The sequence below is a fragment of the Phlebotomus argentipes genome, unplaced genomic scaffold, assembly GCF_947086385.1.
Source record: "Phlebotomus argentipes unplaced genomic scaffold, Phlebotomus argentipes genome assembly contig_15, whole genome shotgun sequence".
In the NCBI taxonomy this organism is placed as follows: Eukaryota; Metazoa; Arthropoda; class Insecta; order Diptera; family Psychodidae; genus Phlebotomus; species Phlebotomus argentipes.
The window spans coordinates 5,233,340-5,249,931 of NW_026776181.1; the positions used below are offsets into that span (position 1 = coordinate 5,233,340).

Genomic DNA, 16,592 nt, shown 5'->3' on the forward strand with positions numbered 1-16,592 from the left:
CAAGAGGAGCTTCTGTGTCGTGTGTTGATTGTCGGTCTCGAGATTATTTGGTGTAATAATTCAATTACAGGTGAATCCGAGCCATGATGCAGAGTCTTTTCGCTCACTGCACTCAGAACTCAGGGGCATTGCAATTAGTCGTGTGTATATTTGCTTAGTTGCTGGTACTTGTGTGACCCAAAGCAAAATATTCAATTTACTCCACTTGCGACCACTTAATTGCCATGAGAGGCACACCCAGGTGGACATTTTTCACCTCTTTTCCAACCACCCCGGAAAGCTTTCTCATCCATTAGCAGACGTATTGGGTTATACATGGAAATTTCATCGTCCCTTTGGCACGATAGAGTTTGCCCGATATGAGTTAACAGTGCCGAAATGTGCTCTCAAATAAGTGAAAGGCAATTTGGGTCAATTTACTGAGCACCAATTTGATAAACTGCGGCTTTTGACCACTGTGATATCCTCCTGCAAAAATGGTCTCCGAGTCACACCGGGTCCACAGTTGGTTGGCTATTTGCAACGATATTTCTTATCCCATCTGGTTTTAGCACTATTGGGTTCGTACCAATATTTATGGTCTCTCCCCTTTGCCCTCCGCCATCAAGGGTGCCCCGCTGCACCATGACATCCCCTTGACTCCCAAAGAGGATGACCAATTTATCTCTGTCAGCCAGGAAGATTCTCAAGCACCCAGCGAAGCCCCGAGCTTGCTAAATCTCCGTCTTGTTTGAGTATGGAAAAACAAATACTCAACTCGATTGACACAATAGGATTAAGTCATGCAAGTAAAGATAATAAGCATATGACAAGCTGTTGAATCTGTAATAGATTGACTGGCAATAGATAAAACCAACATGGCACAGCTTGAGGCAATAAACAGCCGGAAGGACTTTGCAGTGTTATCTGTGGCAAAAAGCTCACTTGATGGAGAAGTTCAGCTGCGAGTTTGTTGCAAAAGGTATATATTGTATACTGACTTTCCAATGCGAATTCTCCAAACGAATCGCATATTGTCGCATTAAAGGTGTTAAAGGTGTAATAACACAGCCACATTTCTCGGTGCAGCGCGGAAACCCCAACCCTTTTCACTGAGCCGCCAAGAACGCTTGCAGAGTATCAGTGAGGAAAAGCACGGTAAACAGTGAAATGAATGGGCTGTTTTGCATCTCAGTCCCTGTGTATCACCTCGCGCACGGGAGACAATTAACATCCAGCCACTGGGTGTTGAGTATTGGCGAACAATAATGTAGATCATCTGTCGTGACAAAGGCACAACTGTCGCCCCGCATGTGTGAGAAAATGCTCTCTAACGAGGCGAATGGGGGGCGCCATAATATTGAATGTCTCACTATCAAGACGGTGGCTGTTTGCCTCGCACATTGTGTCTATTTGAACAGAGGAAAGAGTGTGTGTCGCTCTGAGGAGTCTCACTGTACGACTTTACGGGTTGAGTGTAAAAATTAAGTCGTAAATTATGTGGAATATCACTTTGTCATCAAGTGCTTGGGATTGTTTGCCGCAACCACATTAATTCTGCCGTGCTGAGATTTAATTTTAAACCACACTGATCACCACAGAAAACTTTATCTCGGTCGCTTTTCACTCAACAGTCACTCTCGTCTTTTTTCGCGCATTACACTGGTTTTATGTGAATTGTGAAGGTGGGTTCGTGTCGGCAGTGCTTTTCCGAAATAATGTGAGGCTTTTCACGGTTGAAAGAGAACATCATGGAGAGATTTCTCTGTTTTATGCTAATTAGTGCGAATTTCCTCTTATTGTGTGCCAATGTCAATGCGAAAGGCCTGCACTTGAGACATGTGGTCAGCGATAAGACCATCAGCTTTACGAATTGCACAGTTGAGAATCTGAGGAACTTGAGAGAGTATCACACGGAGCCCCACAATGTCATTATCAATCAGTGTCACGTGCCTGAGCTTGCAAATGCCCTATTTTTGCGCACACCATCCCTCATCTCGCTGGAGATCACGGATTGCCACCTGGAAACCCTCCAGGATTACGCTCTCAATGGCCTCAACCAATTGCAAGTCCTCAATCTCACGCGGAACAACATTTCCACAGTCAAGTCATGGAGTGATCACGATCTGGAGGCCGTGCAGATGATCGATCTGAGGCGGAATCAACTGAGGGAGCTGAACAAGAACACATTTCGGCGGTTTCCCAACCTCACCCGCCTCAATTTAGCCGTTAACTTCATCGAGACCATGAAGGAGAACACCTTCAAATTCACACCCCATCTCAAGTACATCAATTTGGGCAAGAATCTCATCACTCACATCGACGAGTATACATTTAAGGGATTGCACAAGCTCATTCATCTGTCGCTCCACCAGAATCTTATTCGCTACATCGACTTCTTCGCCCTCGTCAGCAACAGTCACCTCAAGTCACTCCATCTGCAGGGGAATCAACTTGCGGTGTTCGAGGCGGAACTGGTGGCGAATCTGCCGCGACTAGTACACCTCAATCTCAGCCACAATCACTTGGAGTTCCTCAATGAGGGCACGTTCAAGAGGAATCTAGAACTGAAGGTTCTGGACCTCAGTCACAACAACTTTACAGAGTTTTCCGAAGCCTCGTTCACGGGATTGGAAAGCTTGGAGGTATGGACTTTTCAAAAGAATGTCTAAGATTAAGCTAAATATAAATTAATTTCACACGTTTCCTCATATTAAAATACATATATTCCGAATTTGACAGCTTCGCAAAGCTTCGAAAGTCACTAGCGGATTTTTGGGGAATCTTAATGGTCTAGTCAGGTTCAATAAACTTTCAACACTTTAACACTCTCTGTTTTTGCCAACAAGTGCTTAATTCTGCAGTTGCAAAACCCCTCCAGACATTAAGCTCTCCATTTTGTGATAAGCGCTTTGTTCCGTGCATCACAATCTGAATATATGCCAGTCACATTGGACACGTAGAAGGTAGTAAATCGAGTGTATCCGTCATATTGTTTTTCCAGGTGTTCAACATCAGCCACAATCACATTCCCGAGCTTAGCAAATACATCTTCCGGGAATTCGCCGCTGTGACACACTTAATCCTCGCCAGTAATGAACTTACGGTTCTCGAGGATGAATTGCTGGAGTTTATGCCCAATGTGAGAGTTCTGAATGTGTCCGGTAACGCGATTTCCGCCATCGACAGTGACTTGTTTGATGGACTGAAGAACTTGAGACTCCTGGACTTGTCCCGCAATCGTCTGACCAATTTGGATTTCATGCCCTCAATAGGAGTGCCGCTGAGACTTCTCGACGTGAGCGAGAATTTTCTGCACAGTGTGGATCTGGCGCAATTCGCGACTGTGGATCGCGTGGTGCTGGAGGGAAATCCGTGGCACTGCCGTTGGCTGATTCAGGCCATGATGACGAAGCCGGACAAAGTGGAACTGGGCAGGGATTACCACGTCACGTCCGAGATCCACCGCGTGGCAGGGATTGAGTGTGTGGACGAGGAGGATGGGCAGAATCGCAGTGTCATCCTGCTGAGGGCGGTGGACAAATCGCCCGAGGACGAGAGTGGAAATTTTAACAATTGGCACGTGAGTTCACTCCCAATTCCGTCCACTCTTCATTTTCACGCTGTTTGCTCGGTCTCACAAGTCCAATAAAACCCCTCTTGATGTTTCCATTCCTGAAATGGAGGGGTTTTATTGAAACGCGGAGGAATATTTGTGAAATGACACGCAGAGTGAGAGGGATCAGAGTGAAAAGTATATGAAATTCACGGAGGAAATGTCCAATTTCTCGCTTGCAGACACAAAACTCCCACTCATCCGTCCATCATGGCCAGGTAGGCTTCCACCGTGGCGTCTTCACAGCCAAATCGCCCTCCGAAGTCGATGATTTCGACTACAAGGCGATCTTCCTGTGGCTCACCATCGGCATTGCTCTGGTGTTTGGCGTGACGAAGATCTGCCGGATTCTGCTGATCAAATCTGAGCAGCGCAGTGAAGAGTGGCGCAGGGACCAGCACGTATGTTTACCATAAATATTCACCCTCCCCCGCTCGCCTAATTGCACAGCATTAATTCCCATTTGGCCCGACTCCCGACAATCCCACCCGCCTGAGAAATTGCTCGTGTCTCTCTGTCTCTCGAGCGTCTTCGGGTGTTTTTCCATTGATGTGCCGGAGATTACCACTGACGCTTGTATCCATTCGAGGAAGCGTCTTGGCCCATTTTCCACCTCATATGTGGAAAATATCCGCCAGAGCGGCAAACCGACGTGGGTGGGGATTTTCCACCCTGAGAGTGGAAAAGAAATTCCCTCTCGGCAATTTCGCCTCACACTCGCCCGCAATTAATTTGTGTTGATTTCTCGATTATATATTGAATCAATTATTTATAGAACAATACAAGGAATCCCCGCGTGCTCTTCCGGGCAGAGCCGCATTAACACTGGGTGAGCCAGCAGGGAAATTATTCACTCTGCCCCGAAACTACAGGGCGAAATTGTTCCAAAAAAATCATCCAATAACGCCAAACAATTGAGTCTTTAATTACTATATTAAGAAAAGAACGGAGTTTATAGACAGATTGATTAAGAACTTTGTGCTGATCTCCTGCAGGATTAACTTAAAAAGATTACAGTGATTCGTTTTTTCGCATTTTTCAAATTCAATTTGTTATCTAAAAATAATTATACAAATTCACAATCCCAAAAATTGCAAAAGGAATTGTGTCCGAAGCTTACAATTCGGATATCATTAAAAATGCGTTGAAATATTACTTTTCCGCCTTTGGTCACAAAGAAAAACAATTCTGCCGTCTCTCCGCTGTTGCTCCACTTTCCACCAGCTATATAAGTATTATTAAATCATATAACGTGAAATAATAGGCTTATTTCTCCATGTGTTTGCAGGAGAAGTACATGCAGGAACTCGAGGAGCTGGACGACAAGTACATGCAGCCGCAAATGCAGGAACATTCCATGTATAAACCATAGTATAATGTTTTAAGTAGCATCTTAAAGACTCATAAAAAATTTATTATCCACCTTCTCCTCTTCAGTTGAACAATGAATCATTTTGCTTACTTTATATATCACTCTTTTTCATTTTGGCCAACAATTAGTGTCTTTTACTGTTGCAATTTTCAATGCATTCTTTTTGTACTGGCAAGAAAGCACTCTTTGTATCTAAGTTGCCAACATACATCGCTTGTCGATGTACAAATTTCCTCGAAAGTCTTCTATCTACGTTACGCCCTGTAGTTTTTTTTTAAACCAAAAATTGCACTACACACCTTTATAACATAATCAGCAGTATTATATCCCCAATTTAAGTAGCAAGAACAAATTATTTTATAACGAAATTAAGTTGCAAAATATATTGAAAATCGGAGTCTAGAAGTTATCTTCGTGGCACTGTGTTCATCCTTTGTTGGTGGTAAATGGATTTTCTCAGAAAAAAATAACTCAACCCAACAAATACACACTCTTCTAGTCTGTGTACATGCTCTCAATCAGGTCCGTGTACATCTTCACAACGACACTGCGCTTCACTTTGAGCGTCGGACCTTAAAGTGCATATGAAAAGGCATTAGCAATGTCACACATATCAAAGTGCTGAAAATACGCTTCTCACTCACCCAATTCACCAGTCGGAACGGAGAAATCATGCGGGAGGAGTTTGAATTTCTGGATCCTCTGAGCATTGGACGTGGCTAATTTATTGGCCCTAATAATGCCATCTTCAATGGCTTTGAGTACCTGAAAATCACGATGTAAATCATTGTCAACACTTGTGCTTTAATATAGCTTCACTGCCAGATTAACTCACTTTAGGACATGGTCCGGCTGAATGAATCTGCGACAATTTGGTATAATCCAGTCCGAGAGATTTGACAAAGGTCAGCGTTTCCGGATGCAACTCATCTTTCGGTGCACCACTGTCCAAGTCCATTTCAGTCTTAAGAGCAACGAGCATCGTGAGGAATTTGCGATGGTCACCCACCAGGAAGGCATTGCTTATGCACGGAACTTGATTTTTCACCAGATGCTCAACATGCACGGGCGGCACATTTTCACCTCCAGCCGTGATGATCAACTCCTTGAGTCTTCCCGTGATGTACAAATATCCGCGTTCGTCCACGAAGCCAATATCGCCAGAGTGCAGCCACCCCTCTTCGTCCAGCGTCTCATTTGTCTTGTCCTGCTCATTGAGATATCCCATGAACACATTCCTGCCGCGCATGCAAATCTCTCCGTGGCCCTTGTCGTCTGGCTCGTGGATCTTCGTCTCGGTGCCGGCCAGTGTTCTGCCCACAGTGTTGAAGTTGTAGGCATCAGGATTGGTGAGTGTGTGCCCACCGGTGGTCTCGGACATCCCGAAGGCGTCCATGATGGGCAGATCGAGACTCATGAAGTACTTCTTGAGTTCCGGCGACATGGGAGCGGCCGCATTGGCGATGGTGTGGCACCGATCGAGACCCAGAGCCTCCTTCACCTTCTTCATAATGATGTTCTTCGCTATTTTGTACTGCCAACTCGCCTGCGGATTGCCCTCGATGATGTTCATGTGATGCTCAAGTGTGACCGACTTGGCCCACGCGGCGATCATCTTCTTGATGCCCGAGTTCTGGGCCGCCACTTGGAGCATCTTCTCCTGGATCTTCTCGTACACTCTCGGCACGCCGATGAAGCGCGTCGGTCGTGCCTCTTGGAGAGTCTTCACGAGAGTCCCCTTGAGGGCGTCCTTGTCCGCAAAGTACACCGTCACGGCCAGCTGGAGCGTGAGGAAGACGTCAACGATCTGGGCAGCCACGTGACTCAGCGGCAAGTAGGAGATGAGCACCTCCTTGCCAGACTGGATCCCCGGCAGACGCTTGCCGATGGTGAAGGCGTCCCATGTAATATTGTCATGACTCAGCATGACTCCCTTGGGATTGCCCACGGTGCCAGACTGCAGAGAGCGAGAGAGAGGATTAGCAATTTATAAGCATTTGCGGTGCCGGACAAGGTGCGGAGGAGTGACACATACCGTAAACACAAGGCAACAGCACTCATTGATGGCCATCCGAGCCAGCCGATTATTGAGCTCCTCCGTGTACATCTCCACGTCCATTTCCCACAGCTCTGACCACTGCAACGAGGAAACAAGACGTCAGACAAGGCGGGATATTGAATTTTTGCCATCGCTCAGGGACAAATTGGAAAATTCCCCATGATTTATCTGCAATTTTCAATTTTCCCACCCTCCTTCGCTCGACATTGCCACTGAGGTGGAAACCGCACATCATATTTTCATCCTATATAGCATTTGCTATGTTATTTTTGCTCCTCAAGTGTTCTCGTGAAATCACACCAATTAATTAAAATTTCCACCTGATATCGCATCGCACTTCACTCACAAGTATTCTAATTCCCTGATGGCATTCTAGTGCAGGCACTGAATACAGATATGCACTTGAAAAATTCACATCAACTCTCATTATAATGTTGATGAACTTTCAAAGAGAGAAGTTGAAAATTCGTATTCTGCGTTTACATCTTGGGTTTTAATTGAATACTTTTTCATTGGTTGAAATTAATTGAATACTTTTCCTAGCTCCTTTCTGTGCACGCTTGAAATTAATTTTTGTTTTCAAGAGGCTCAGGAATTACTTGAGAATGTAAGAAAAAGAAATCAACTTCAAAACTGGGTATGAAATAGAATGAAACATCACAAATTGGTCTCTTCTTCTGTTAAAGCTTGTGAACGATTATTAGGTCAAATAGATTGCTTTCCCATTTTCAATACGAATCTGTATAATTTGACCAAAAGTCCTACTTTCTCGATCAAACACTGTTCGGCAATTCTCCTCATTGCAAAACTTTGCGACATCCATTTATAATCCCCGCAAGTGATGGAATTTTATGGACATGTACAAGAGATAGTTTGGCAGTGGAAATTCTCCCCCAATTCGATTGCCACGTTCGAGCAATTTGAGAAGCTGACAAACGGGGGAAAATCCAGCATTGTCACTTTCGAGGGAAAAACTATGAATAATATTTCAACTTGAACTCCAGTGAGGAGGAAAAAAACAAACCATTCGAATCCTTCCCCCAGACAGTGATTTGAATAGTTTTGGACTTTGGGTGAGACGGCACTTTTGCCCCCACAGAATAATCCCACTTCTTCTCAACGCGGTGTCATTATTAAATTGACTTTGTGTTGAGGGCCAAAGCCGGAGATATCGTGCTGAACTTTGAGTAGAGCAATTCATTATTGGAACTAAACTGAGGGCTAGAGAGAGAGAGAGAGAGATTTGGAAAGGGTCCATGTTATAGCGCCTGTATAAATCATTGTCGTGTCGATTCTTTTCCGGCAATGAAAATGAAAATTGATACATGGAATAAAGTGGTGACTTACACGATAATATCCGTCCTCTCGCTTCACGAAGGGCTCATAAGGGGGCAAAGTTTGGATGACAGCCTTCAAATGCGGCAATTTGTGCCTAATGGATCGAACTTTCTCCATTTGCTTGCTATCATCCACGATCGCAATGTTTGCCTCCGAAGTGCTGAGCACATGATAAACAGCATCCGCCGAATTTGTCGTGTAGATGCCCGTCACGATGCCCCTGCAATTGTGGATGTCTGCGTGTGAGTGAGCCATATCGAATTCCAAATGGATTTGGTCAGCAATTGCTGCTCACTTAAATCATTGATTGCCCTTCTGTGGCACTTTTTTTCCTCGCCCTAAAAAACTCACCCAGCATGAATAGCAGCCAATTCGGAGTAGAACCACTCAGGACTATTGAAGGCCAGAATCCCAACGGAGTGACGAGGCTGCAGGCCAAGTTTAATGAACGCTTTCGCCACTTTGTAAACATTTGCTTTGTATTCACTGCAAAAAGGAGGAGAAAAATATTTTTGGTGAAAAATGTATGCAGAAAATCAATAAACACTTTGACAAGGAGTAGAATTTCATGAAATATTGAAAACTTTTGCCAATCGATTTCACGCGCTCTCAAGCAATTTCCTTTGAATGATACGCAAAGATATCATGAAAAGTAGTGAATTTGTTGCAAAAAGTGAAAAATAACATAGTAAATAAACTTTCTTACTCAAACAGAGCGAAAGAGTTTATCTTTTGATCTGCATTCAATATTTTAATGTCAGTTTTTCATCGCAAATGCAATCAAATTTTACTTATGCTAGATCCAAATAAAAAAATTGTATATTATTTCGCGGCATCAAATAACACAAACATCAACTAATAAATGAATGAAATTTCATAAACAGAACCTAATCTCAGCATAATTTGCATCGATGAACAGTCCTCCAAATAATCTCAATATAATTTGTCTGAAATCTATCTATCTGTGGAGAGGTTACACAAGTTCATTTGCATGAAGGTTTTCAAGGGTTTAAAGATCAGAGCGCGCTAATCACATTTTGGCGAAGCGCAGAGTTCAAGAGTCCAAAACTTACGAGAACGTGACCTTCTGCGACACGTTGTTGGCGTTCTTGTGGACGAGCGCCGGGTGATTTGGGTAGTCGCGCGCCGCCCTGTTGAGGAGTGTGGGCACAGAGATGGGTTCGTGCGCCGAAATTCCGTCGTTGCCTATTCTCAGCTTCACGTACGCGTCCTTCTCGATGATGGCGTGCGATTCGGAGGGCATCACCCTGTTCGGACCCACTTTTTCGGCTGGCATTCTTCACAAAATTCACACAAAAATACGATCGCAAGGAAAATGACGAGAGAGAATGGCTGGAAAACAGTGGAAAAATTCTCATTACAAGGTTGAATTGACAATTTGAAGATCGTGACAAGCAAGTCTACATGAGATGTTTGTATGTCGCATTTCCCACAGTTGTAATTTGTCTGCGCAAAAGACTATCGCGGATGATTGATAAGATGTTTCCATCTTTTTTTCTCGTGAAATATTAGCCAAGGAGTGGAGAAACGCAATTACAAATATCATTTGTAAATGATAAGATCAATTATTAATTTCTCCTGGTGTGAGTTTCTTATCCACCTCAACTGCAAATGTTTACTGAGTCAGAGGAATTATCATTGCACGCGATATTATGCTTTCAATTATACAGAACGTCTGTCAGAGTATTTGCAAATCACTTGATAAGCCTACCAATTTAAAAGAAGTCATATCATTTTATTAAATTGTAATGGCTGTGAGGGAAAATCGAGAGTCATATTTTCTCAACACCGTGAAAGCTTCTTATAGCGCAAGGGGAAAACATATTTTATCTCTAAATTTATTTAATCTTCTGACCGAAGGTATAGAGTTTGTCTTCCCACTGCAATATGCGCAGCTCAAGAGAAAATTCCGTGAGACACATTCTCCTTATCGCTCGTAATATTCTTGTCTCAGCGACAAGCGAATAATAAAATAAATTCTTATCGACTTGTCGTGAACAATATTGAAGGAAGGGGAGAAAAGGCAACATCACCTTATTGACTGTGATTAAAGTGATTTTATTCATCGATAATTTCCATAATATGTAATCTTTATAGCTCTTCGGAATCACCTAATCACTAGCTGATAGCGAAGCCAACAAATACAGGTATTATATGGCGATATGGGACGGGGTGGCCCCATTGATAATGCCGTACGCATGCGATACGCCACAAACCGAGAGACTTACAGGAAATTGATCCAAATGCGAATTCAGGAATTAACTTTTCAATATCATAAAAGAGATGTGGTGTGAATGACGAAAGTTCCCATGCAATGAGATTTATTGGCATGGCTTTTCTCTCCTCCTTTTCCACACTCACGCGCCGGCTTTTTTTCCCACCCATGACAACTCACTGGAAAAATGTACTTTTTTGCACACGTGCACAAAAATCTTCAACTCTCTTTGACAAATCACTGCCTGCGGAAAATGATGAATTTCATTAAACTAATAATCCCGATAGATTTATACATTTTCCGAGAGGCGATAAAGAAAACACTGTGAATTTTTTGATTGATCATCAAGCCCTGTTAATTGATCGCATTGAGATTATAGTTCCAAAGTTCAAAACACTATACTTCTGTCCATTTTTTCTTTCTTTTAGTACTTCACACGAAAATAGAAATAACAAGCTCTTCAGTGATAAAAAAAATCCACCTCAAAAGTGGTGCTTTTATCACGAAATTTTTCACATCGCGAAAGCTCCTCTCAATGGTTGAGTTTTACGATCTGTTTTACATGGACGAGAGAGGAGGGATTGCGATTAAAAATGCCAATAAAACCATATACAACGCCAGCGGATTACAAAAGTCGCGTAAACTATGCAAAAAAAAACGTCATACTAGAGAGGTATTTTATGGGCTATAAAGTGTGCTCACAGTCAAATCATCTCTTGCACTAATCTTTTCATACAGACGAAAATGTGATCAGACATAAAGCTTTGCCAATGTTTTGGCGGATTTATAGTAAATATTAGACAACTTTAGGGAAATAATTTAATTTCTTCGTCTACTTTTGATCAGAAGGAGCAAAAATTCAATTCGTCACTGAGGAAGAAAGTGCTGAAATCCCAATGACTTCACGTGCAAATGCTAATTTTTCGTAGTAAAGTTGGCAAAAAGTCATATTTTTTAAGGAAATAACGAGTTTTTTGCAACATAATGTTTCCCGGATGCTCCTAAACTTTACTCTCTATCGAATTGATTGATCAGAATAATAATTACAACCATACTATTTACCTAAAGAAACATTCTGGTTTTTATTTGAATATAAGTCAAAGTAAGTCAGCTCACGCGTGGTGAAGACTTAATAAAAACCTGAAATAACCCACAGTTGGTGTTTGTAATGATTCATTGGGCTTGCAAAAACCTTAAGAACACATAAATTTCTCCTCTAAATACCACGAGATCTAAAAACAGACCATTGTATATCAATTGCGAGTCAATTTTTTCAACGAAAAATTACATTCAATGAATCTTAAGTCACCAACACATCTTAACTATGAATATTTGACTGTAATTTTTCTGATACACAAGTTTATATACAGAATTCACTCGTGTGCATCTAGAAAAATACAATCATGACAGACTCTGTTTTCTAATCAGCTTGAGCGAGAAAAAAGCAATTCCGATGAAATTTCCTCCGGTCAGAGATCGCCAAAGAAGCGGGAGAGAAGGTCAAGTTGATGTTGATAAGGCCATGGGAGAAAAAGTCTCCTTCGCCTTACATAAGAGGCCAACTTGAGTGCATCTCGAGAAAGACACACTCAATTCTCTCAATAACTGCTGTGATCCACTATTTCAGCTATTGCAGAGCGTGAAAGTAAAAGTGTAAACACCTGTTCTTTGCCGTTCCGGAGTGACTGTGACGGTGGTGGAGAAATGGGAATGAGTACAGAACAGAAGGGAGAGAAAACTGTGATCACACTGTTCACACTCTGAATGCACTCGCAGCACTAAAACCCGAGGCTCGAGCTTCACAATAAACAAGTCTATTGGGGCCCGGCGAATTGCCACCTTATCACTTCCACAGCTCTATTCAGGCCTTATCGAGAGGCTTCCACGTATCGATATGGGGAGATTGAGAATGACTCGAGGGGCTTTCGGCACAGAAACACTTTTCGATTTGTTTTCCGATATCGCGTCACTTCGGAGTGGGCCAAAATTCAACCGTTTTTTCAAGTGTGTTTCGCTGGCCATAAACACAAAGTTGAAGGTATCCGGAAGATAGTGAAGAAGGACAGAAAACTAGCCACGATTCTCTGTTGAAGTACAAATTCCTCAGCAAGCTCTTTGCCCAGCAAGGGAAAAGCATCAACGTGGACGAGATAAATGCACACTTTATGGACTCTCTTTTATCACAGAGCCATCGATCATTCTCGACGATTTTGTGATAAGCACACCAAAGCTCTTTTATTCCTCAACACTCTTTGGGTGGTATTTAAAATCAATAAAGGTCATTATGCGATAGAGAAGATTTTCCTGAAAGTTATCAGGAATGACTTGAATTATATCGGTAATTCGACTTTTCTCCCTATTACGCAACCTCCAAATCTCTCACGAAGGTCAATAGAACGATCCATCGATCGAGACGACTCATTAATCACCGATAAATCTCACTATATGCAAAAAAACGAGCCTCTCGTGGGCATTTGAATTGACTGATCGTAGCGTAAAACAGGTGAGCGCGAGCATCTCGTGAATATTCATAGAGCTTCGGATGTGCGGAAGTTTTGGCGCGACCGCATGGTTCAAGAGCAGCTGTTTGCCTTACCCAACAATCCCTTCGCGAGATCAAGGAAATCCGCTCTGCGAGAAACACACTCACGCGGAATTCCAGAGAGGAAAATTAGCCAGGAAAAATAGAGCGTCACTTGGCACACACAAAAACTCCACGAGGGCCGTGGAGATTGTAATTACACAAAAGAGCGACTGTGCATTTGTTGGGAGAACATGCGATCGACTGAAGTATGATTCTCTGTGCTTTCTGGCCAGCGTTACACGATCTCTAATGCCTCTCCCCTCCCGGCACTGACCGTGGCCTCCCTCTGGCCGACTCTCCGCCTCGCCATCATGCGATATGTGGCCACAATCTTGAGTACAATTGAGAGAGGAACGGACAAAAAGTGGCAGTTCAATCTCTTCTCGTATTAAACGGGAAAAGTGTTACTGTTTGCCGATAAGGCCTCATTTTTCCCTCTCGAAAGTACTTTTATTTATTAATTTTGACCATCAGAGTCAGGAGTCAATCATATTCGGCAAGAGAAATTATGCTTAACTGTCTTTTTGGCAAATTACTCCCAAAGTATACATTCAGTGGCGTAGTTGAGGCGGATTTGCCGGTGAAATTACAGAAATTCTCTTTATGGATTTATCAAATGTTTACATGCTTATGCTTAATTTACAATCTATCCGTATTCTGTTTCTGATCATACTTGATCACGCCAACTATCACAGATATGTACATAATTAATTAACCAATTAATGAATGATCGTAGTGTATTATTTGAAATAACGCTGTATTTCCGATACTCGCTATGCATCAGTAGTGTCGAGGCATCTTTAGCGAACCGGACAGTCATGCGTTTCACATCATTAGAATTATTACAGTGTTAAGAATATATTGTAATCCCTTCTCTAGTATTCCGAGAAGTGAAAATATACTTAATTAATAATGATGAGCACAAATTTGCCCACTAGAACAGGCTTTAATAACTTTAATGTCTTGAAAGAGCAAAAAACATCCCACTAGTTGCCTAAAATTGGCAGTTTTTCTTGCAGCAACTTTCACTAAATTAACATTTCTTCTTCCTGCAACTCCTGCTCACAATCTATAGCAAAAGAATCTCTTCTATCTCTCTTGAATCTCTCATTATCATTCCTTTTCCTCTTTTCCCAAATATGAGAGAGATAAACTCAGCAAATTCTGCCGCGACTTCATTGTAGTGAGACACTAACATTGTGAGCATACCTACGGCACTGCTGTTGTTTACTATCTTTTTGGATAACTCATGTGCGTTTTTGCTGAATATCTGCCTGTTTTACTGGCTAATAAAAACTAATGCACTGAGTTTGTTTTTTTTCCCTAAAAACAGCTTTGAATCAGCTCATAATTCGCGTTTTCCATCGTCTCCAGAATGGGAATGTCAAAACTGTAAGAAAATAGTCATAATTTCTCACCTTTCAAAGTTTCTCAGCACTTCTTCAAGCGGCCGACAATCTCACCAATGCGATGCAGCATCTTCCAAAATGTTCCGCGCGGCTGAGAAGCATTAGAAAACCGGCTGAGGTACGAAATTCCACTTTCATCATTGGCAAACGGAAAATAGGCCAAAACATTCGCTTCATTTGACTCTCTTTTATTCGCTCTTCTCAGCTACCATGCCGCGAGATCACTTGGAGAGTGCGCGTGTGAGAGTTGGACTTGCAGACGTGTGCTTTCTAGGACATCTTGTTGATCACCGCGAGTTGGAGTGAGTGAATCTGGTTGGACCACTTCTCCATGGCGTAGTCGCGTGTGGTGCAGAGCGTCTCCTGGTCCAGCTCCAGCACCTGATTCACCTGGTCGATGCGCCCGTGGATGGCGTTGTCCAGAATGCACGACACCAGCAAACTCTCCACCTCGGCGGGTTCGATGTTCAGCTCGTTGGAGATGAAGGGAATGGCGATGCGCGTGTACGGCCGGATCAGCTTAATCAGCACCTGTGTCCGGATGTTGCGCAGCAAATCCTCAATATGCTCCCGGATGAACGGATCATCCATGATATTGTTGCGATTATTCCGCAGGATCGACTCGAACTCATTGATGTCGTTATTCTGATACGACACCACGAGATTCGTCATGGCGAGAATTTCGGGATCATTCTTGTACGGCTTCGCCTCTTGCGAGTCAAAAGGATTGATGCCCGACTTCATTAGCATGTTGGCCAGCACGAGGTATTTCAAGCACGTCGTCCTCCGTGGTGAGCCCGATTCGTCGTAGTTCTTGAATGCCTCGAAGAAGTCCGTGTGCGCCTTCTCGAACTCCCCCTCGCGCAGATGCATCTTCCCGCCGCACTCCCGGATCACGCCCATGATCAGCGGATGCGGAATGGCGGACTTGATGTGCAGGCTCTGCTCGTAGAGCGCCTTCAGCTTCTTGTTGTTCTTCTGCACGGTGTACATTTGGATCTCCAGAGCGTAGATCTCCAGCAATTGCGTGCCCTTCTTCAGGTCATCCTCACCGTCGTCCGTCTGTGGAGAGAGAGAAAAAAGTCAATTAGCCGCTTGAAATCACACAAATCCTACGCTCCAATTGCCCAAGACTCCAATGGAAAGTCATTTCACCTGACAAGACTGATGCAGTTGCTTGAGGATCTTCTGCAGTTTGGTGAAATCATTGCGATCAAAATACAATTTTCCCAATTTTGTGTTGGTCTTGAACCACAGCCGATCATTTTTGGCATCTTTGAGGGCATCGAGAGTTGTCTCATAGAAGTTCTGCAGCAATTCCATCTGGAAATACCCCAGGAATTCTTTTAAATCACATTCTTAAGCACCCTTTGACTTCTTTCTCACATTCTTGGACGTGGAAATGTAATCCAGAATGCTGTTGATTGACTTTTCCGAGTGGTTTCTCGTCACGGCGCTCTTGATGTATGTGAGCAATTGCTTGTATCGTGTCATCATCTCCACGTACTTGCCCAGCTTGAAGTTGATTTTGATCATCTGCTTCAGCGCCTTAAAGCCCCACTCGCCCTTCTCGCCATTCTCCAAGTCCAGCACCTTCTGGAAGGATGCCAAGGCGGCCTCCGGCTCGTCCTCCTTCAGCGCCTTGCTGTTGTAGTACTGATTCTCCAGATCCACATCGGGCTCTGAATTACTATCCTCTGAGTACTCCTGCAAAGATTCAGAGACGAAATTTCAGCGAGAAAATCCCCCGAAAAAGGAAAAATACATGCAAGGGAACTTTGTCAACATAACCTAACCGAGCTTCAGCCGGGATTGAAAAGCCAATTGTAGGACAAATATGCGAGTTTCTCTTACCAAACCATAATCCTCCTCATCTTCACACATAAAATCATCATCCACATCAGACATTTTACAATTATTTGCTGAGTTTTTGTGAAAAAATCCCGGAAAAGCAGAGAGAAAAACTTTGTTTGGAATTCTCCTCGGAATTCTCCCACTG

The 16,592-nt window shown here is 43.2% G+C and overlaps 3 protein-coding genes across 4 annotated transcripts; 1 reads left to right on the forward strand and 2 right to left on the reverse strand.

Moving 5' to 3' along the window:
• The first annotated feature begins 1,359 nt into the window (after positions 1–1,359).
• LOC132261534 (leucine-rich repeat-containing protein 15-like) lies at positions 1,360–4,992 on the forward strand. The gene is made up of 4 exons (XM_059760383.1): positions 1,360–2,624; positions 2,984–3,562; positions 3,778–3,996; positions 4,884–4,992. Exons 1-4 carry the CDS (start codon positions 1,731–1,733, stop codon positions 4,965–4,967), a joined length of 1,776 nt encoding a protein of 591 aa, XP_059616366.1. The 5' UTR covers positions 1,360–1,730; the 3' UTR covers positions 4,968–4,992.
• Positions 4,970–13,396, reverse strand: LOC132261533 (very long-chain-fatty-acid--CoA ligase bubblegum). Of its 2 annotated transcripts, none has more exons than XM_059760381.1 (8): positions 13,197–13,396; positions 9,438–9,717; positions 8,716–8,850; positions 8,374–8,584; positions 7,003–7,104; positions 5,803–6,924; positions 5,612–5,732; positions 4,970–5,539 (listed from the first exon to the last, which is right to left on the reverse strand). In XM_059760381.1, exons 2-8 carry the CDS (start codon positions 9,659–9,661, stop codon positions 5,463–5,465), a joined length of 1,992 nt encoding a protein of 663 aa, XP_059616364.1. In that variant the 5' UTR covers positions 9,662–9,717; positions 13,197–13,396; the 3' UTR covers positions 4,970–5,462. The 2 variants fall into 2 exon arrangements, with proteins under 2 accessions (XP_059616364.1, XP_059616365.1); XM_059760382.1 differs by lacking the exon at positions 13,197–13,396 and adding an exon at positions 12,262–12,399.
• A 1,369-nt stretch (positions 13,397–14,765) lies between these two features.
• LOC132261747 (COP9 signalosome complex subunit 2) lies at positions 14,766–16,587 on the reverse strand. The gene is made up of 4 exons (XM_059760695.1): positions 16,448–16,587; positions 15,980–16,300; positions 15,749–15,916; positions 14,766–15,655 (listed from the first exon to the last, which is right to left on the reverse strand). Exons 1-4 carry the CDS (start codon positions 16,499–16,501, stop codon positions 14,864–14,866), a joined length of 1,335 nt encoding a protein of 444 aa, XP_059616678.1. The 5' UTR covers positions 16,502–16,587; the 3' UTR covers positions 14,766–14,863.
• Positions 16,588–16,592: the final 5 nt, after the last annotated feature.